This window comes from Nycticebus coucang, chromosome 4 (assembly GCF_027406575.1).
Source record: "Nycticebus coucang isolate mNycCou1 chromosome 4, mNycCou1.pri, whole genome shotgun sequence".
Taxonomy (NCBI): Eukaryota; Metazoa; Chordata; class Mammalia; order Primates; family Lorisidae; genus Nycticebus; species Nycticebus coucang.
Window position 1 is genome coordinate 140,540,847 of NC_069783.1, and position 20,898 is coordinate 140,561,744.

The following is a 20,898-nucleotide window of genomic DNA, read 5'->3' on the forward strand; positions in this document are numbered from 1 at the left end:
CTATTGTATCCCAGATGACAAATCAAACCTAAATAAATATAAATAAATTTTTTAATTTTTTTTTTTTTTTTATAGAGACAGAGTCTCATTTTATCATCCTCGGTAGAGTGCCATGGCACCACACAGCTCACAGCAACCTCCAACTCCTGGGCTTAGGTGATTCTCTCGCCTCAGTCTCCCTAGTAGCTGGGACTACAGGGGCCCGCCAGAACGCCCAGCTATTTTGTTGTTGTTGTTGTTGCAATTTGGCCGGGGCAGTGTTTGAACCCGCCACCCTCGGTATATGGGGCCAGTGCCCCACTCTCTGAGCCACAGGCGCCACCCTGATTTTTTAAAAAATTTTTTAAATAGAAATTATACCTTATATCTTTACAGATGATAAAGGAATTAAAGTAGAATTCAATTCCACCTGAAACACTCATCCACACAAAGTCACTGAAACTAAACAACCTATTGCTGAATGATAGCTGGGTCAAGGAGGAAATAAAGAAGGAGATAATTAGATTCCTTGAGTAAAATGACAACGAAACCATAAGCTATCAAAATCTGTGGGATATTGCAAAAGCAGTTCTATGAGGGAAATATATCACACGCCCAGAAATCAGAAAAAGCACAAATCAGCAATCTAGTGAATCATCTCAAGGAACGGGAAAAGGAAGAGTGATCAAATCCCAAGCCCAGCAGAAGAAAAGAAATAACCAGAATTAGATCAAAACTAAATGAAATCAGGAACAAAATAACCATTCAGAAGATTAATGAAACAAAAGCTGGTTCTTTGAAAAGATGAATAAAATTGGGTGGTGCCTGTGGCTCAAAGGGGTAGGACGCTGGCCCCATATGCCGGAGGTGGTGGGTTCAAACCTAGCCCCAGCCAAAAACTGCAAAAATAAATAAATAAATAAAAATTAAAAAAAAAAGAAAAGATGAATAAAATTGATAAACCCTTGACCAGATTAACCACAAACAGGAAAGTAAGATCTCTGTAAAGCTCTATCGGAAACAAAAAAGGGAAAATAACAACAGAGCCCATAGAAATACAAAATATCATTACTGAAAACTACAAAAATCTCTATGTCCAGAAATTTGAAAACATTGAGGAAATGGACAAATACCTGGAATCACACTACCTCCCTAGACTCAAACAAGAAGAAATAGAACTCTTAAACAGACCAAAATTGAAGCACCAAAATTGAAACAACGATAAAAAAGCTTTCTACAGGGCGGTGCCTGTGGCTCAGTCGGTAGGGCACCGGCCCCATATACCGAGGGTGGTGTGTTCAAACCCGGCCCCGGCTGAACTGCAAACCAAAAAATAGCTGGGCGTAGTGGCGGGCGCCTGTAGTCCCAGCTACTCTGGAGGCTGAGGCAGGAGAATCACTTAAGCCCAGGAATTGGAGGTTGCTGTGAGCTGTGTGATGCCATGGCACTCTACCGAGGGTGATAAAGTGAGACTGTTGTCTCTACAAAAAAAAAAAAAAAAGCTTTCTACAAAAAGTCCCAGACCAAATGGTTTCACATCAGAATTCTACCAAACCCACAAAGAAGAGCTGGTACCTGTGTTGTAGAATCTGTTCCCAAACATTGAGAAGGAAAGAACCCTCCCCCGCTCCTTCTATGAAGCAAATATCACCCTGATTGGGTATCAAATCAGGAAACCAGGAAAGGATACAACAAAAAAGAAAATTACAGACCAATATTATTAATGAATATTAATAAATTTTGGGCGGCGCCTGTGGCTCAAGGAGTAGGGCGCTGGTCCCATATGCTGGAGGTGGCAGGTTCAAACCTAGCCCCAGCCAAAAACCAAAAAAAAAAAATAAAAAATTAATAAAAAAAATAAAATAAAATAAATTTTAGCAAACATAATTCAGCTACACATAAAAAAATTATCCCATAAAAAAATAATTCATCACAACCAGGTGGGCTTCATCCCAGAGATTCAAGGCTGGTTGAACATATACAAATCTATAAACATAATTCACCATATAACATAAACAGAGGTAAAAACAAAACCATATAATCCTCTCAATTGATGCAGAAAAAGCATTTGATAAATTTCGGCATCCTTTTTTGATAAGAACTCTTAAGAAAATCGGCATACAAAAAAAAAAAAAACAATAATAAAAGAAAATCGGCATACATAGGACATTCCTTAAACTGATAGAAGTCATCTATGACAAACCTATAGTCAACGTCATATTGAATGGAGATAAACTGAAAGCATTCCTACTTAGAACTGAAAACAGACAAGGATTTCCACTGTCGCCACTACTATTCAACATAGGGCTAGAAGTCCTAGCCATGCAATCAGACAGGAGAAGGACATCAAAGGTATCCAAATGGGGACAGAGGAGGTCAAACTATGGCTGTTTGCTAATGATATGATCTTATACTTGGAAAATCCCAAGGACTCAACTGCAAAGCTCCTGGAATTGATAAAGAAATACAGCAAATCTAAGGTTATAAAATCAATGTACACAAATCAGTAGCCTTCACATACACCCACAACAGTCATGGTGTGAATCAAACGAAAGACACAGTGCCCTTGACAGTAGCATCAAAGAAAATGAAATACTTTGGAATATATTTAACAAAGGATGTGAAGGATCTCTACAGAGAGAACTATGAAATACTGAGAAAAGAAATTGTACAGAATATTAACAGATGGAAAAACACTCATGCTCATGTCTTGGAAGAATCAACATTGTTAAAATGTCTATGCTATCCAAAGCAGTCTACAGACTTAATGCAATACCCATTAAAATACCAAGGTCGAGGGTCAGGCGCAGTGGTTCACGCCTGTAATCCTAGCACTCTGGGAGGCCAAGGCGGGTGAATTGCTTGTACTCACAAGTTCAAGACCAGCCTGAGCAAGAGCAAGTTTTTCTGTTTTCTCTACTAAAAACAGAAAAACTGAGACAAGAGGATCGCTTGAGCCCAAGAGTTGGAGGTTGCTGTGAGCTATGATGCCATAGCACTCTACCCAGGGCAACAGCTTGCGACTCTTTCTCAAAAAAAGAAATTAATTAATTAAATACCAAGGTCATACTTTAAAGACCTTGAAAAAATAATTCTACATTTTGTATGGAACAAGAAAAAAACCCAAAGAGCCAATTCAATTCTACGAAATAAAAAGAAAAATGGGGCAGCGCCTGTGGCTAAGTCGGTAAGGTGCCGGCCCCATATACCGAGGGTGGTGGGTTCAAACCCGGCCCCGGCCAAACTGCAACCAAAAAATAGCTGGGCATTGTGGCCGGCACCTGTAGTCCCAGCTACTCGGGAGGCTGAGGCAAGAGAATCGCTTAAGCCCAGGAGTTGGAGGTTGCTGTGAGCTGTGTGAGGCCACGGCACTCTACCGAGGGCCATAAAGTGAGACTGTCTCTATAAAAAAAAAAAAAAAAAAAGAGAGAGATTTTCTTGCCTCAGCCTCCCAAGTAGCTGGGACTACAGGCACCCGCCACAACACCCAGCTATTTTTTGTTGCAGTTGTTAGCTGTTGTTTAGCTGGCCTGGGCCAGGTTTGAACCTGCCACACTGCAGCCTCCAACTACTGGGCTCGAGGATCTTCCTGCCTCAGCCTCCCAAGTAGCTGGGGACTAGGACTACAGGTGTGTGCTACCACGCCCAGCTATTTTTTTTTTTTTTTTTTTTTGGTAGAGACAGAGTCTCACTTTATGGCCCTCAGTAGAGTGCCATGGCATCACACAGCTCACAGCAACCTCCAACTCCTGGGCTTAAGCGATTCTCTTGCCTCAGCCTCCCGAGTAGCTGGGACTACAGGCGCCCGCCACAACGCCCAGCTACTTTTTGGTTGCAGTTCAGCCGGGGCCGGGTTTGAACCCGCCACCCTCGGTATATGGGGCCGGCGCTATTTTTTTTTTTTTTTAAGAGACAAGGTTTTGTTATGTTACTCAGACTACATAGCCTCCTTACATGAACACCAATGATATGCTGGGACAAGATTTAGGGCCTATGCCAATAATGCGATCTCTTCTTAACTAATTACTTCTACAAAGATCCTATTTCCAAATAAGGTCACATTTTGAAGTTCTAGGTAGACATGAATTCTGGGTGGACACCATTCAATTCAGTAAAATAGGCAAAACTAAGTTTATTATTACTTTAATATTCAGCTTTTATTGAAAGGAAGCACACATTCACATTAGCCCAGAAATGCAGGTGACAATGGGAAACAACAGAGCATCTTAACTATAAACTAACTTATGGATACGCTTGCTGGTCAGGTTGAGTCTGGGAATGTGTCTTCCTGAGGCAGGTGATCAAATGAACATGTTCTGATCCTGAGGTCCTCAGCTTGTCATCATGTATTGTAGAATAACATAGAATATACTCTGTGAGAATGTTCCCTGCTTTATTTATTTATTTTTTTTTTTGTAGAGACAGAGTCTCACTTTATGGCCCTCGGTAGAATGCCATGGCCTCACACAGCTCACAGCAACCTCCAACTCCTGAGCTTAAGCGATTCTCTTGCCTCAGCCTCCCAAGTAGCTGGGACTACAGGCGCCCGCCACAACGCCTGGCTATTTTTTAGTTGTAGTTTGGCTGGGGCCGGGTTTGAACCCGCCACCCTCGGTATATGGGGCCGGCGCCTTACCGACTGAGCCACAGGCGCCGCCCTGTTCCCTGCTTTATTACCAGCACATAGCCCTCAAATCACTGGGGAAAATGTAACAGAAGTGGCAATCTTCAACCGCTACATTTATCCTCTACAATGTCCTATAATAACCTGTACAATGCAGAGTCTACATGACGCTGAAATCATGCTTTAAAAGTGTTAGAATAAGGCTGGATGTGGTGGTTCATGCCTATAATCCTAGCACTATGGGAGGCCGAGGCGGGTGGAGCCTTAGAGGAGTTCGAGAGCAGCCCAAGCAAAAGTGAGATCCCATCTCTAAAAGAAATAGCTAGGTGTCATGGCAGTCCCACCTACTTGGAAGGCTGAGGCAAGAGAATTACTTGAGCCAAGGAGTTTAAGGTTGCTGTGAGCTGTGACACCACAGCACTCTACTGAGTGTGACAAAGTGAGATTCTGTCTAAATAAATAAAGTGTTAGAATAGCCACTACTTTGGTTCAGGTCATGATTCGACCCTGTGAGCCTACCTTTGGCAGGTCATGATTTTTCTAGGCCTCAACCTTACCTTCATGAAGATAAGACTCAGGTAGGGCAAACTGTGCAATTTCTAGGGTTTCTCCTACCTCTGAATGATGTCCTGACCTGAACCTTCCATTATCAGAGAAGATTCTGGATGATCTGGCTAAATCATGTCAGGCTATACGCAAAAGATGGCAGGGGGCAAGTCACATAACTTCTTAGGCCAGGCAGCTCCCCAGCTACAAAACAGGACTGATCTAGGCCTGCTCAGCGCTCCCTACTCCTCTTCTCTGCAATCCCCAGCCACGAGTTCCTGAGTTTCTTACAGCCATTAGCTCTAACCAGGAGCCTGGCATCAGCCTCTTAGTATCTCTGCTCTCATTCCCACCAGCTTTCCAATCTAATTGCCCCATAGCTGGCAGAGTGAGATTTTTATAACATAAGACAGAGTTTGTTGCTCTTTTGCTTTAGAAAATTGCGATATTGGCTCAGTGCCTGTGGCTCAAGCAGCTAAGGCACCAGCCACATACACCTGAGCTGGTGGGTTCGAATCCAGCCCGGACCCACCAAACAATGATGGCTGCAACCAAAAAAATGTAGCTGAGTGTTGTGGCAGGTGCCTGTAGTCCCAGCTACTTGGGAGGTGGAGGCAGGAGAATCGCTTGAGCCCAGGAATTGGAGTTTGCTGTGAGCTGTGATGCCATACCACTCTACCCAGGGGGACAGCTTGAGGCTCTGTCTCAAAAAAAAAGAAAGAGGGCGGCGCCTGTGGCTCAAGGGGTAGGGCGCCGGTCCCATATGCTGGAGGTGCTGGGTTCAAACCCAGCCCCAGCCAAAAACCAAAAAAAAAAAAAAAAAGAAAGAAAGAAAGAAAATTGCAGGATGGCACCTGTGGCTCAGTCGGTAAGGCGCTGGCCCCATATACCAAGGGTGGCAGGTTCAAACCCGGCCCTGGCCAAACTGCAACCAAAAAAATAGCCAGGCGTTGTGGCGGGCGCCTGTGGTCCCAGCTACTCGGGAGGCTGAGGCAAGAGAATCGCCTAAGCCCAGGAGTTGGAGGTTGCTGTGAGCTATGTGAGGCCACGGCACTCTACCGAGGGCCATGAAGTGAGACTTTGTCTCTACCAAAAAAAAAAAAAAGAAAGAAAATTGCAATATTGGCTGGGCACGGTGGTTCACACCTGTAATCCTAGCACTAGGGGAGGCCAAGGCAGTTGGATGGCTTCAGTTCAGGAATTCGAGACCAGCCTGAGCAATAGGGAGACCCCATCTTTAGCCAGGCATTGTAGTGGGAGCCTGTAGTTCCAGCTACTTGGGAGGTTGAGGCAAGAGAATCACTTGAGCCCAAGAGTTTGAGGTTGCTGTGAGCTATGACACCATAGCACTCTACTGAGAATGACAAAGTGAGACTCAGTCTAAACAAAACAAAAAACCCTGCAATATTTACTCACTGTAATTTTAGTGTATCTAGTTTATTCACTGTGCCTCTTACCAGGTCGTGAATATTATCACCTTCAGGTTTCAGACGTTCTGTGGCTTTCCTCAACCATACTGTCACTCCTGATTATTCTCTCTCCTTGCACTGTTTCCCAGAGTCCCAGGCCCAGTTTATAATTATACAGATTGGCATGTACAGTGTCTTCTCTATGGAAATTCAAGCCCCACATGCTCTTTACCACCAAATGCCCTGCTAGCATAATGCCTCAAACACAGCGGCCAAATGATTGTTGAATACATGACCAGACTATGCTTCTCAAACTCTTTTTAACGTTCCTAATGGTCCAGCCTTCTGGCAGAACCATTTGGTTTTACAGATCCTTAGCATCTATGTCTCTCTGCCAGTAGTTTCCTCCACCTGCCAGGATCTGTGACTGTACTAACTCCTCTAATACTCAAAAAACCCCATGCAGTAGGAATACTTCTATTGTCCCCATTTATAGAAAAAGAAACTGAAGTTCAGCAAGGTCAAGCGCCTCACTCTTGGTCCACATAGCTAGAACTAGAGTCAGGATTCAAACATACCAAGTAAGCACCTTATGAGCCAAACTCATCGGAGTGGAACTTTGGCAGGAGGCTGTATCCCAGAGAGGTATGGCAGCTTATCAAAGATACTCAGCAAGTTTAAGGCTAAGTGGAGACTAGACACTGGGGTGGGGAGTGGCTCAAAACCCCCTGGCCAGGGTTTTTTCCCCAACTGAAGCCACAGTGCTTCCCCATAGCCAAGATAGTTAGCTTTCCTCTGTGTGATTTAAGAATGAAAAACAGGGTGAAGCTGTAGCTCAGTGGGTAGGGCACCGGCAACAGACACCCAGGCTGAAAGGTTCGAACCCAGCCAGGGCCAGCTAAACGCCAACTGCAACAAAAAATAGCCGGGCATTGTGGTGGGTGCCTGTAGTCCAATCTACTTGGGAGGCTGAGGCAAGAGAATTGCTTAAGCCCAAGAATTTGAGGTTGCTGTGAGCTGTGATGACAGAGCACTCTACCAAGGGCAATATAGTAAGACTCTGTCTAAAAAAAAAAAAAAAGAATAAAAAAACAATGTAAGTATTGGCCAAAGTTGAAGGAAATCTTCAACTCTGGCTCCTGTTTTGAAAACCAGAATTCTCTGGAAATTAATGGAAAACTCAAAATAACAGTCTGCTCTTCAGGTGTTTGCATAGGGCTTTGAAGTGGTCTCAAATAACTGACAGTGAAGATTAGGTAGTTAACAAAGTATGCAATGCAGAAGTAGGTCTCAAGGACAATTTACATTTATTTGCTGATGACTCTTAATAAACATACTTCAAATACAGCAGAAATTAAAGAGTCTGTTTATCAGGTGAAGCCACTTCTTGCCAACGGCTAAAGATGGTCCGTGAAAAAGTAACTTGAACATCATCTTCAAGCTGAGACCCCCGCGCTGGGCAAACATCTGGTGTGTGAACCTGGTCCTTCTGGCCTGGTTGGGAGCCTCTGAGGAACTACTCCTTGTTCTCATACTTGTGCTTGATGTGTTTCCACAGCTTCTGCATTTTAAAGACAAGAGCCACAAACTTTGACCTTTGCTTCTCACATTTTACAACTACTTTCACTGCCCTGGTCTCTCCATGTCCTGATTAAAAACATACAGTTGGGGCAGCGCCTGTGGCTCAAAGGAGTAGGGCGCCAGCCCCATATACCGGAGGTGGCGGGTTTAAACCCCACCCCGGCCAAAAACTGCAAAAAAGAAACGAACAAACAAAACATACAGTTGGGCTTGGCGCCATAGCACAGTGGTTATAGGGCAGGCCACATGCACTGAGGCTGGCGGGTTCAAACCTGGCCGAGGCCAGCTAAAACAACAATGACAACTGCAATAAAAAAATAGCCGGGTGTTGTGGTGGGCGCCTGTAGTCCCAGCTACTTGGAAGGCTGAGGCAAAAGAATCACTTAAGCCCAAGAGGTTGAGGTTGCTGTGAGCTGTGACAGCACAGAACTCTAAGGAGGGCTACAAAGTGAGCCTCAGTCTCAAAAACAAAAAACATACAGTTATGAGGCAGTGCCTGTGCTCAGTGGGTAGGGCGCCAGCCACATATAACAAGGCTGGTAGGTTAGAACCTGGCTCTGGCCAGCTAAAACAACAATGACAACTGTAACACAAAAATAGCCGGGCCTTGTGGCAGGCTCCTGTAGTCCCAAGTACTTAGAAAGTTGAGGCAAGAGAAGGGCATAAGCCCAAGAGTTTGAGGTTGCTGTTGAGTAGACGCCATAGCACTCTACTGAGGGCAAAAACAGCGAGACTCTGTCTCAAAAAAAAAAAAAAAACCAAAACAAACCCAAAAAAACCATACAGTTGTGGATTGCAAACTGGAAGCAATGCTATGCTTGACACACAATTCTTAACATTAATAAGATACTTTGACGCTTTCCATCACAGTGTGAGTGGAAAGGGATGATTGTTACTTTTACAGGAAAGTGAAGTAGAGATTGGGGGAACTGCCCCAAGACAAATTATTGAGGAACAGAGCCTGGAAGATGTCTCAGTTTTTCCACTCCCAGTTATTCAAGAGGTCTTAAATGCACAGACCCAAATATTTCACACTGAGTCATTTTTGTATTTCCTTATTTTTCATTCCCAAAAACACAGGTAAATGAGTGAGTTATGACAACATACTTAGATGACTTTCCAGGTCAATGGGAATGGCCAGTGGAGCCACTTGCAAGAGATGGGACAGTGGCAACACTTTCACATGGGTAGAAGTTTCCTTGGCCACAGGCAGTACAGAATTAGTGGACAGAGCCTTCCTGGGCTGTAGATTCAGAAAGCCTCAAGTTACAAAGACAAGTTGAGTTGGTGTTCAAGGCTTCCCAGTATGGCCACAATTTAATGATATAAAGCATACACAGTACCTAGCACAGTGCCTGATACACAGTAAGTCTACAATCTGTTGTCCTTATGCTTGCATTTTCTCCTGAGGAATGTTAACTAAAGGTATTTTTCTTTTTTTTTTTTGTAGAGACAGAGTCTCACTATATGGCCCTCGGTAGAGTGCCGTGGCATCACACAGCTCACAGCAACCTCCAACTCCTGGGCTTAAGCGATTCTCTTGCCTCAGCCTCCCGAGTAGCTGGGACTACAGGCGCCCGGCACAACGCCCAGCTATTTTTTGATTGCAGTTCAGCCGAGGCCGGGTTTGAACCCGCCACCCTCGGTATATGGGGCCGAGGCCTTACCGACTGAGCCACAGGCTAAAGGTATTTTTCAGTGGTATCACTTACCAAGCACTGACCTTGCCTGTATCTCATATAATCCTCACAATAGTTCCCTCAGGTTACTACTATTACCTCCAATTCATAGAAGCAGCTCAGAAGTTAAGAAACTAGCCCAACTTAATGCCACAATAATTAAATGACAAGGACCAGTATTCCTATCCAAGAATCTCTAATTTCATAGTATCCATTCCTAACCATCAATAGCAAGCTGCCTGCTTGGGAAGCCCACTGACTTCCTGGTGATGTACCCCTACTAAGTCCTTGCTCTCTTCAGGCTTTAGCTTTTGCTTTGAAAATGGACAGGTTGGTATGTGGGGTAGTATGTATCAATACTTAAAACCTCTGCAAGCGGGATCTATTAACCTCATTTAACATTAATTTTGACCAAAGTACATTACTTAAACATTAATTTTTAATTCAACTTGTTAATATGTTGTTTGGGATATTGCATCCTCATTTATAAATGAAATATGTTTGCAATTTCCCCTTTACAATAATATATTCTCTCCAATTTTAACATCAGGTGTACCCAGATCAAGTAGAATGATTTTGAAGTATTTCTTCTTTTTCTATTATCTATAAGATTTGGCAAGATCTGTTTTTTGAAATGATCTTTTACTTTTATTTATAAATATTAGTTGTCTATTTTTTGAGACTTAAAAAAAAAAATAAGAAGTTAACTGATGACTCCATACTGAATCTCAGAGTCAAAGCATTCTATAATAGACATACTCTTATTTGACAATGTGAATGTTACTTTCTTTGCATTATTATTATCATTATTGTCTAATATTTCGATGCAGCAATTCTCTGATTTCTTTTCTGAATATATTTATGTTCGTTCTTTACAAGGTTTTTGTTTCTAGTCCTTATCTTAAACATTGTTATTGTTATTAAATTTTAAGCCTCTTTGATTTTGTGAAGGCAAAAAATGGAAACCTAATCAACACATGGATATGTAAAAATAAAAAATAAATAAAAAACCAAAAACCTCGTTTAACATTTTAGGAGTCACATCAGGTCGACAGGACAGACGGCAGTCTGGAGACAAAAGATGCCCATGGTTTACCCCCTTCCTGGTAAAGACAGAGTCTCGCCCCATCTCCACTCCCACTGTCACCGCTCGGGCGGCCCCAAGGTCAGGGACGACCCAGACCCTCACCCCCTCGTTGATGTGCTCGTAGATCGCGTCCGCCCCTTGATCGAAGGCACGCTCGAAGAATAGGGCGCCTACGGCGATGGTGAGAGCGAAGGTGGAAGTCCTGCGGAACAGCAGGGAATACAACCTCGCAGTAAATGCCTGGCCCGCCATCTTTCTTCACTGACGAACGCGTGCCACCGCGCCTGCGCCGAGGCCCCCGCGCGCAACACTTTACGGGATTTGTAGTTCCTTTGAATCTCGGCGCGCGTCGTTTTGAACAATGGAGAGGGGCTGATCTCTGAAGTAGAAAAAAATTCATAATACTCAGATCAGGACATACAAATAATTCGATAAGACTTACTACTCAATTTTTCTTCTCAGTTATTTCTGGCTGTTTGACTACTTTGAACTACAACCCCCAGAAGCCCTCGCGCCTCCTCCACCTGCGCCCGCCCTGTCTCGGCTTAGATTCCTAAGGCTTTCTGGGAAGGGTAAAGGGGAACTCATACCCAGGAAAGGACTACAGATCCCAGCAAGTAGCGCGCGACACAGAGCTTGCAGGAGGAGGAGCCCAGAGCCGTCCAGCCCCGCGGAGCCAGGTACCTTCTTTGGCCGGACGTCAAGAGGCGAGTCTTAGTCTCTTTTCCCTCCACTAGAAGATTTGGATTCTTCCTTCTAAGTTCCTGCGCCTGGTGCCATTTCTTGGGGATGGGGAGTGGATAGAGGAGCGAGGGGATCTGGGATCTCGGGACCCTGGCTTGTCTTTCTTTTTTTTTTGTAGGGACAGAGTTTCACTTTATCGCCCTCGGTAGAGTGCCGTGGCCTCACACAGCTCACAGCAACCTCCAACTCCTGGGCCTAGGCGATTCTCCTGCCTCAGCCTCCCGAGTAGCTGGGACTACAGGCGCCCGCCACAACGCCCAGCTATTGTTTGGTGCAGTTTGGCCGGGGCCGGGTTTGAACCCGCCACCCTCGGTATATGGGGCCGGCGCCCTACTCACTGAGCCACAGGCGCCGCCCCCTGGCTTGTCTTTCTTCCTCGTCTCCTCTACCTGCTCCAAGTCCAGGCCGAGAGTTGGCGCCTGTGGCAAAAAACTGGCTTCAGGGAAAAGGACAGTTCTTCCCACCCTTCTTCTTCCTCTCACCTTTGTGCTTCGCAGCGGAGAAACCTGATCTGGAAGACAGGAGACCTAACACTACTCATTTCTTCTTAGGAATAGAAGTAGCAAGGGCTTTGGAGTACCAGGGGCATTCAACAAATGTTTTCTAAGCGCCTCTTCTGGGTACTGCGCTGGGGACCCCGCCGTGAACAGGTCCCTGCCCTCAAGGAGCAATCAATCCGTGTGTGGGCGAGTGGGAAGGTCCAGTAGGACAAACAAGTAGTACTTTGGAAAAGGGAGGACAGGTTGGATGACTGCGCTGAGGGTGACACTTGTTTGAGTAGAGACCTGAATGAACATTAGCTGGTCAAACTGGACAACGTTGGTCCGGAGGTCTTGAGGTGGCCACAGTCCTGGGATATTTGAGAGAAGGAAGTATAGAGTGGATTATGGTCATCAAGTAAGGTCTGGCCTGTGACCCCTGGTAAGGATGCTTATTTTTTCTAACTGCACTAGGAAACCACTGAAGAGTTTTAAGTAGAAATGTGGCAAGATTAACATTTTAATGTCATCATTCTGATTGCTTTTTGGAGAATGGACTGTGATGGACCAGTTGAGGATGGATGGTTATTTTTATTTTTTTTTGTTTGTTTGTTTTGTTTTAATTTTTTTGTAAAGTCAGAGTCTCACTTTACCACCCTCGGTAAAGCGCTGTGGTGTCACACAGCTCACAGCAACTTCAAACTCTTGGGCTTAAGCAATTCTCTTGCCTCAGCCTCCCCAGTAGCTGGGACTATAGGTGCCACCACAGCGCCCAGCTGTTTTTTTGTTGCAATTTGGCCGGGCCAGGTTTGAACCCGCCACCCTTGGTATATGGGGCCGGCACACAGGCGCTGCCTCAGATTTTTTTTTTTTTGAGACAGAGTCTCACCATGTCACCCTCTGTAGAGATTTGTGGCGTCACAGCTCACAGCAACCTACAACTCTTGGGCTTAAGTGATTCTCTTGCCTCAGCCTCCCATGTAGCTGGGACTACCGGCTCCCGCCACAATACCAGGCTATTTTTTGTTGTTGTTGTTGCTGTTGTAGATGTCATTGTTGTTTGGCAGGCCCAGGCAGGGTTTGAGCTGCCAGCCCTGGTGTATGTGAGCTGCCAGCCCTGGCGCCCAAACCGCCGAGCTACAGGCGAGCCAAGTGATCAGATTTGAGATGTATTCTGGGAGACAAGACAAACAGAACCAGCTAGCAGATGAATGCGGAGTATGCAGGAAAAAGTAATTAAGAACATCTAAGTTTTGACCTCAAAAACTTAAAATCAACCAGGAATAATCCTAAATTCTGATTTAGCCTCATTTAGTTGTCTAAGCTACCCCTTACACATCAAGTGGAGATAATGTCCTGAGGCAAATGAGGATGTGGGTCTGAAGTTTAGAAGCCCAGCTCTGAGCCTGAGATAAAAGTCATCAGGATAGGGATGGCATTCAAGCTGAGGGACTGGATTCCAGGCCTAACTCTGCCTCTGACTCTGTGTGACCTTGATCAGACTCCCACTGTCTGGGCCATATTTTAATTCGCATGTAAAGAGTAACAGTAATATCTGATTAGGGGACTAGAAGGAAGAATGTGAAATGCTCTACATGCATTATGAGTTATTCTTTTACTACTTGCAAAGCATCTTGGTAGCCTCTTAGGACAGGAAGTTGTGAGACTTCAGGGAAAAACTGCTTAGGTTTTGTTAATCATTCCCAACAAATCTGGCTGACGGGAAGTTCAGAGAGGAAGAATCATTTTAGGTGGGATGAGTAGAGAAGAGCACAAGGGATTAAAGGGGTGGCTTGTTTTGTTTTTTATCTTTTCAATCAATTCTCATGGGCAAGGTGGATCAGGCCTATAATCCTAGTACTTTGGAAGGCTGAGGTGGAAGGATCGCTTGAGGCCTGGAGTTTGAGGTTGCAGTAAGCTGTGATAACACCACTCACTGTAGCCCACAACCAGACCCTGTTTCAAAAAAAAAAAGTAATTTTAGACTAACAACTTTTAAAACTTAATTTTCTTCAAGCCATCAATTTCAACATAGAAATTGTTACTATATATATACACATCTAGGAAAATGGGAAAAATGACCTTAACTTTTCCTTGATTAATGTTTGAACTCAAATTGAACTCAATTGTAAATTCTTTTAAACACTCAACCCTATTTACAGTTTAATTACATTCCCTAATACATTTTAACTCCATTTATAAATTTAATGTATTTGATTTTCTTTTTAAATACTTAAGATGCATAACCTAACAAGCATAATTTCCCCAGAATACTTAAACAGTTGCTAGAAAATCTAATCAATTAAACTTACAAACATAATTTGAAGGGTTTTTATTTTATGGAGATGGAGTCTCACTGTCACTCAGGCTAGCTTGCCATGGTATCAGCATAACTCACAGCAACCTCAGACTCCTGGGCTTAAGCCATCCTCCTGCCTTAGCCTCCCAAGTAGCTGGAACTACAGGTGTCAGCCATGATGCCTGGCTATTTTTTCTATTTTTGTAAAGGTGAGGTCTCACACTTTCTCAGGCTGGTCTTGAACTCCTAAGATCAAGCGATACTCCTGCCTCAGCTTCCCAGAGTGCTAGGATTACAGGTGTGAGCCACCGCCCCCAACTAAAACAAGAGTATAAATTCAAGTTTATAAATTCAAGAGTATAAGTTCAAGTTTTTATAAACAATTGTTTTTATGTCAGTGGCTCTCAGTCTGGAGGACTGGAAAAAGCAAAAACAAGTATGAGAGATACTCCATAACTTTCACGGTACCCCAGGTGATTATAATATGCTGTCCATATATATATTTTTTTTTTTTCAGTTTTTGGTTGTGGCCAGGTTTGAATCCGCCACCTCCAGTATATGGGGCCAGCACCCTACTCCTTGGGCTACAGGCATCACCCTATGCTGTCCATATTTCTAGCCATTGCTAACCTCTCAACCTAAAATGACAACTCTAATATCAATTGCTGACACATATTTTGTCAATTACTAACTATATATTCTATTTATTTATTTGTTTATTTATTTTTAGAGTCAGAGTCTCTGTTGTCCAGACTGGAGTGCAGTGGCCCAATCATAGTTTACTGCAAACTCCAACTCCTAGGCTTAAGTGATCTTCCTGCTTCAGCTTCCCAAATAGTTAGAACTATAGGGATACACCACCATGCCCAGTTAATTTTTTTTATTTTTTATAGAGACAGGGTCTCACTGTGTTGGCCAGGCTGGTCTTGAACTCCTAGCCTCAAGTGATCCTCCCATCTTGGCCTCCCAAAGTGCTGGGATTACAAGTGTGAGCCACTGCACCCAGCCTAACTATATATTTTAATTTATATTTTAAATTGGAATCACAATGCTTAACTGACAGTTACTCACAATAACAAATTCTTCTAATGTTACAGATGCTTTTAAATAACAAGTATACACTGATGATTATTAAACATAGGACAGGAGCATTAATACAGTGAGTTTGATTTGCTTTTCATCTCTGTTTTCAATTCTAAACTTCATGGAGTGTGGCAAGACACTTAGTAAGAAATAGTTTTTTCCACTCTAATGAACTGTGCTTAACATCAAGTTGGGGTTACTATTTCTTTTTTTTTTGTAGAGACAGAGTCTTACTGTACTGCCCTCGGGTAGAGTGCTGTGGTTGGTGTCACAGCTCACAGCAACCACTAACTCTTGGGCTTACGCAATTCTCTTGCCTCAGCCTCCCAAGCAGCTGGGACTACAGGCGCCCGCCACAATGCCCGGCTATTTTTTTATTGCAGTTTGGCTGGGGCTGGGTTTGAACCCGCCACCCTCGGCATATGGGGCCTGCGCCCTACTCACTGAGCCACAGGCGCCGCCCTGGGGTTACTATTTCAGCAAGCTGGGGTTATTTATGATTGGGTTGATTTCTGACTGAAACATGAATCCAGGGAGTTATGTCTACCTGGAGTGACTATCCCCAGCAGAGGCTGCCTTTGGAATTCAGGAGGAAGTTCATTTCTCCAGGATTTGGTTTCTTAGTGGGTACTTACTAGGGGATATTAGTATCATTGTTTAAAATGAAGATTTCTGAGTTCCCTTCCAGATCTATTAAGTCAGGATTTCTGGTTATCTGACCCAGGAAACTTCTTTCTTTTCTTACTTTTTCCTTTTCTTTTCTTTTTTTTTTTGTTACTCTTTTATCTTTTGTTGTTATTTTTGTTTTTGTGAAACTTCAATTTTTTTTTTTTTTTTGAGACAGAGACTCACTTTGTCACCCTTGGTAGAGTGCGGTGGTATCACGGTTCCCAGCAACCTCAGACTCTTGGGTTTAAGCAATTCTCTTGCCTCAGCCTCCCAGGTAGCTGGGACTACAGGTGCCTGCCACAACGCCTGGCTATTTTTTTGTTGTAGTTGTCATTGTTGTTTGGCAGGCCCAGACTAGGTTCCAAGCTGCCAGCCTTGGTATATGTAGCCAGCCAGCGCCTTAGCCCCTGAGATACAGGCGCGAGCCAAGACTTCATTTTTTTTTTTTTTTTCTGAGACAGAGTCTCAAGCTGCTGCCCTGGGTAGAGTGCTGTGGCATCACAGCTCACAGCAACCTCAAACTCTTGGGCTAAGCCATTCTCTTGCCTCAGCCTCCCAAGTAACTGGGAATACAGGCGCCTGCCACAATGCCCCACTATTTTTTTTTTTTTTTTTGCTGTAGTTGTCGTTGTTTGGCAGGCCTAGGCTGGATTCGAACCCACCAGCTCCAGTGTATGTGGCTGGTGCTCTAGCTGCTGAGCTACAGGCATCAAGCCCAAAATTTCATTTTTAATAAGGTTCCCATGGAAACCTTTCCATTGGAAGCCATGGACAAGTTTGAGCAAGGGTGACTTAAAGAGGGTTAATCCTGATGCTGCCTAGGATGTGGCAAAGTGAAAAGGTGAGCTGGTGAACTGGCATCCAGATGTGAGGGGTTGTGATCTGGCTTGGGCAGCAATGATAGAGACAGAGGGTCAGATGGTATTTGGAGACTAGACTGGGGAGAGAAGAAAGAGGGAGCCAGAGGCAGTTCTGAGTCTAAGTATCTGGTTCAGGAGACTTATTCAGACTATTTTTACCTTTCCTATTTGGAAACTGGCCTCCTGATAGACCAGTAACTATCTGATGAGAAACTGTATCTCCAGCCCTCAATCCCTGGAACTCAGCCGACCTTCACTGGGCGTTGGGATGTGCTAAGCCATGGCTGATTGGAATCAGGGTTTGCCTTGTCAGTCTTTAGTTAGGGACTGGAAGAAATGTCTGTTCTCTCCCTTTGAACCACCAACCCTTCCAGGAGAACTTGGTCCCTACAACCCTCCATGGCAGCTCCTGAGGGAGAAGAAATAGGATTCATTCCTGCCTGAAAAGTTTCCCACTCTTTTGAAGGGACTTTTTTTTTTTTTTGGAGAAAAGTTTAAAAATAATACATGATAAATGCAGAAACTCAGAAAAATAGAAAAACACAAAATGAAAAAAAGAAAACTGCACCTAATCCTATTATCACACATGACTGCAGTAAATATTTATGTCTGCTCTAATTATTGTGTGTGTTCAGAGAGGAGAACTCTTTCACCTCGAAAAACTGGTGTGTTGTACATTGTGTTGTGATAATGAGCCATTTTTTCTTATTTTTTTTTGAGACAGAGTCTGGGTAGAGTGCTGTGGCATCACAGCTCACAGCAACCTCAAACTCTTGGGCTTAAGTGATTGATTCTTTTGCCTCAGCCTCCCAAGTAGCTGGGACTACAGGTGCCCACCACAATGCCCAGCTATTTTTGACTGTAGTTGTCTTTGTTTGGCAGGTCTGAGCTGGATTCAAACCCACCAGCTCTGGTGTATGTGGCTGGCGCCCTAACCGCTGAGCTACAGGCGCCGAGCCATGAGCCGTTTTTTTCATTTAGCAATCTACAGCAGTGGTTCGAGACTCACAGGAACCGTATTAAAGGGCCACAGCATTAGGAAGGTTGAAAACCACTGATCTAGAGTGATCATCTAATTGAAGTGACAGAAGAGTATCCTTTGATTTGTTTTTTGACTATTGAACTGGTGTGGCTCACACCCTCCTCTTGCTCCTGGCCAACTGAGGGCTGTCTGTCCACAGATTTTTCAGGGGGCTTAGAAGAGGATTACAATACAACCAACCTCACAGGCTTTGTGCATCATGTCATTGATCTCCTACCCCACATAGGACTCTGAGCAGCATGCCTGGTGTGTAGTGAGCAGTTTGATAACTGTCACCCTTGCTTATTGTTGGACATGGAGATCTCAGTTTTTGGATAAGCTACATTGCAGTTACCATGTGGTCTCTAGATCTTTGTGGTTATCTCTGATCCTCTCCTTGGAGGAATTCTCTATTGGATGCATGTGCCCCTCTTTGGTGCCTTTGGCCCAAAATTTGATACTTAGTACTGATACTGGGGTGGGGTGCATGTCTATTGGCTGCCCTCAGCATATACTCAGGGTGCCTTCTTGTGAGTACAGGGTCTCTGTGTCGTGAGACATGAACTCCAGTCTAACAGAGAGGAAGTGCTTGGCATATGTTTGGAAAGGGAACCAGCTGTGGAGCCTTAGGGTTGTGCCATGTGAAAGGAAGGACCTCTTCTGACTTGAGTCAGGAATATGTAGGATGTGGGGCAATTAGTACAGACTGGTGAAGTGATTTTATCTTTTTATTCATGTATTCCCCTGTATTAGTTATTTATTGCTGCCTAACAAATTACCTCAACACTTTTATTATCTCGTTATTTTCTCATGTTGTTTCGGAGGGTCAGGAATTTGGGAGTGGCTTAGCTGGTTGGTTCTGGCTTAGAGTCTCTCAGGAGGGTGCAGTCATCTAAAGACTTAACTGGTGCTGGAGGGTTTGCTTCTAAGCTTGCTCATGTGGCTAGTAGCAAGGGGTCTCAGTTGCTGGCTGTATGGGACTCATCATAGGGCTGCTCATAGCACAGTGTCTGGCTTCCCTCAGGCCAAGTGGTCAGAGAGAGACACCAAGATGGAAACTGCAGTGTCTTTTACAGCTTGATCTTGGAAATGACATACTATCACCTCTGCTGTATTCTGTTGGTCACACAGACCAGCCCTGACACAGCTTGTGAGAGAATTATACAAGGTGCAAAACTCAGGAGGTAGGATCGCTGGCTGCCACATCCTCAAATGTTTGTGGAGCACCCTTGGCATTCCAGGCACTGTGCTAGGCACCTAGCATGCATGATCTCACCCTTGGAGGAATCTTAGTGTTATTACCCTCATTGTCCAGAGGAAGCTCAGAGGTTTGCTGGAAGTTAACACAGCCTGAGAGTGGCAGGGGGAGGATTCAGACCTGGACTGATGATTAGAGTATTGTAGTTAAGGAAAAAATGTCAGAGGATTGACTTGAGCTGTCTGTATGGCTTTGGGCAAGCTCTGGTCCTCTCTGTTCTTCTGCCTCTCATTTGCTTAGATTAGCATTCCTCTGCGGACTCTGAATCCAGACCTCCTTAGACCCTGGCCCCATCTCAGACCTGCCCAGTTAGAAATCGCTGTGGGTAAAGCCCCCACTGCCTTGGACTGCTGGGAAGGAGATGATGTGCCTCTCCCCAAAATGGGACAGGAGGCAAACACATGAATGATGTCTGCATGAGACGGTGTGGAGCTGCCACAAAGCACTGGGGCATCTGAAGGATACCCCTGACAAATGGGAGACATCTGGACCTCTTTGGTGCTTCTGTTGGAGCTGGGTCCTGAGTGGACAATCTGCAGGCCCCTTACAAGGCAGTTCTGATGCCATCTACTCCGCTGGCAGGCATATGTGGCACTGGGACATTGCCAGGCTCCTAGTGGGCATGCAATAAAGCTGTTCTCTGGCAATGGTTTGCTGTTTACCTGGGTCTGGTGGTGCCATAATTAGAAGAAGTGACAGGTGAGCGTTGAGTGCAGCCTGTGGTGAGCACAAGTCCAGGGTAATTACAGTGTGCATCCTAGCCCTTGGCCAAATGCCGGGCTATTGGCTTGTTTTAGCCTGGTGCCAAAGCCAGCTCTGTACCTGAGGTATGCACATGAAAGGAGCAAGAATTTTTTTTTTTTTTTGAGACAGAGTCTCACTGTCACCCTTGGTAGAGTGCTCTGGCATCACAGCTCATAGCAACCTCAAACTCTTGGGCTTAAGCGATTCTCTTGCCTCAGACTCCCAAGTAGTTGGGACTACAGGCACCTGCCACAGTACCCAGCTATTTTGTTGTTGTTGTTGTTGCAGTTGTCATCGTTGTTTAGCTAGCCCGGGCTGGGTTTGAACCCGCCAGCCTGGGTGTATGTAGCTGGCACCGTAACCACTGTGCTATGGGCACCGATCCAGAAGCAAGAATATTGATGAAGTGCAAGTATCTGCCCGCAATAGCCTCATGGTGGGCAGTGGGCTGGAGAGAGAATGGCTCTGGGTCAGCTTAAGTGAATGGCAGCTCAGCTGTGCCTTGGCTGTGGAGCCTTAGACTCCTGGCTTTACAAGGTCATGGTGAAGACCCCACAAGAAAACATGTGATGGTTCCTAGCACCCTGGCCCACCTGCAACATTTAGGATGATGATACATTATTGCTATGGTGTTAAGTGTTATTATGGTCACTGATACTAACAATAATTGTTATGATTATTGTTTTTTTTTTTTTTTTTGTAGAGACAGAGTCTCACTGTACCACCCTCGGGTAGAGTGCCGTGGCGTCACACGGCTCACAGCAACCTCTTAACTCTTGGGCTTACGCGATTCTCTTGCCTCAGCCTCCCGAGCAGCTGGGACTACAGGCGCCCGC

At 44.6% G+C, this 20,898-nt stretch overlaps 2 protein-coding genes across 8 annotated transcripts in view; one reads left to right on the forward strand and one right to left on the reverse strand.

The window, feature by feature from the left end:
• Window positions 1-7,848: 7,848 nt before the first annotated feature.
• LOC128583327 (cytochrome b-c1 complex subunit 9) lies at window positions 7,849-11,197 on the reverse strand. The gene is made up of 2 exons (XM_053587486.1): window positions 11,008-11,197; window positions 7,849-8,119 (listed from the first exon to the last, which is right to left on the reverse strand). Exons 1-2 carry the CDS (start codon window positions 11,155-11,157, stop codon window positions 8,075-8,077), a joined length of 195 nt encoding a protein of 64 aa, XP_053443461.1. The 5' UTR covers window positions 11,158-11,197; the 3' UTR covers window positions 7,849-8,074.
• Window positions 11,198-11,526: 329 nt separating this feature from the next.
• Window positions 11,527-20,898, forward strand: part of ZMAT5 (zinc finger matrin-type 5) — a 33,038-nt gene continuing 23,666 nt past the window's right edge. For 2 of the 7 annotated variants that reach the window (XM_053587483.1, XM_053587484.1), the window contains exon 1: window positions 16,892-17,020. In XM_053587483.1, the coding sequence (XP_053443458.1) occupies window positions 16,991-17,020 (30 nt within the window). In that variant the 5' untranslated portion in view covers window positions 16,892-16,990. Of the gene's footprint in view, window positions 11,613-12,002; window positions 12,571-16,882; window positions 17,021-20,898 lie in introns of those variants that run through there. The other 5 variants (XM_053587481.1, XM_053587479.1, XM_053587482.1 and 2 more) reach the window with 5 other exon arrangements.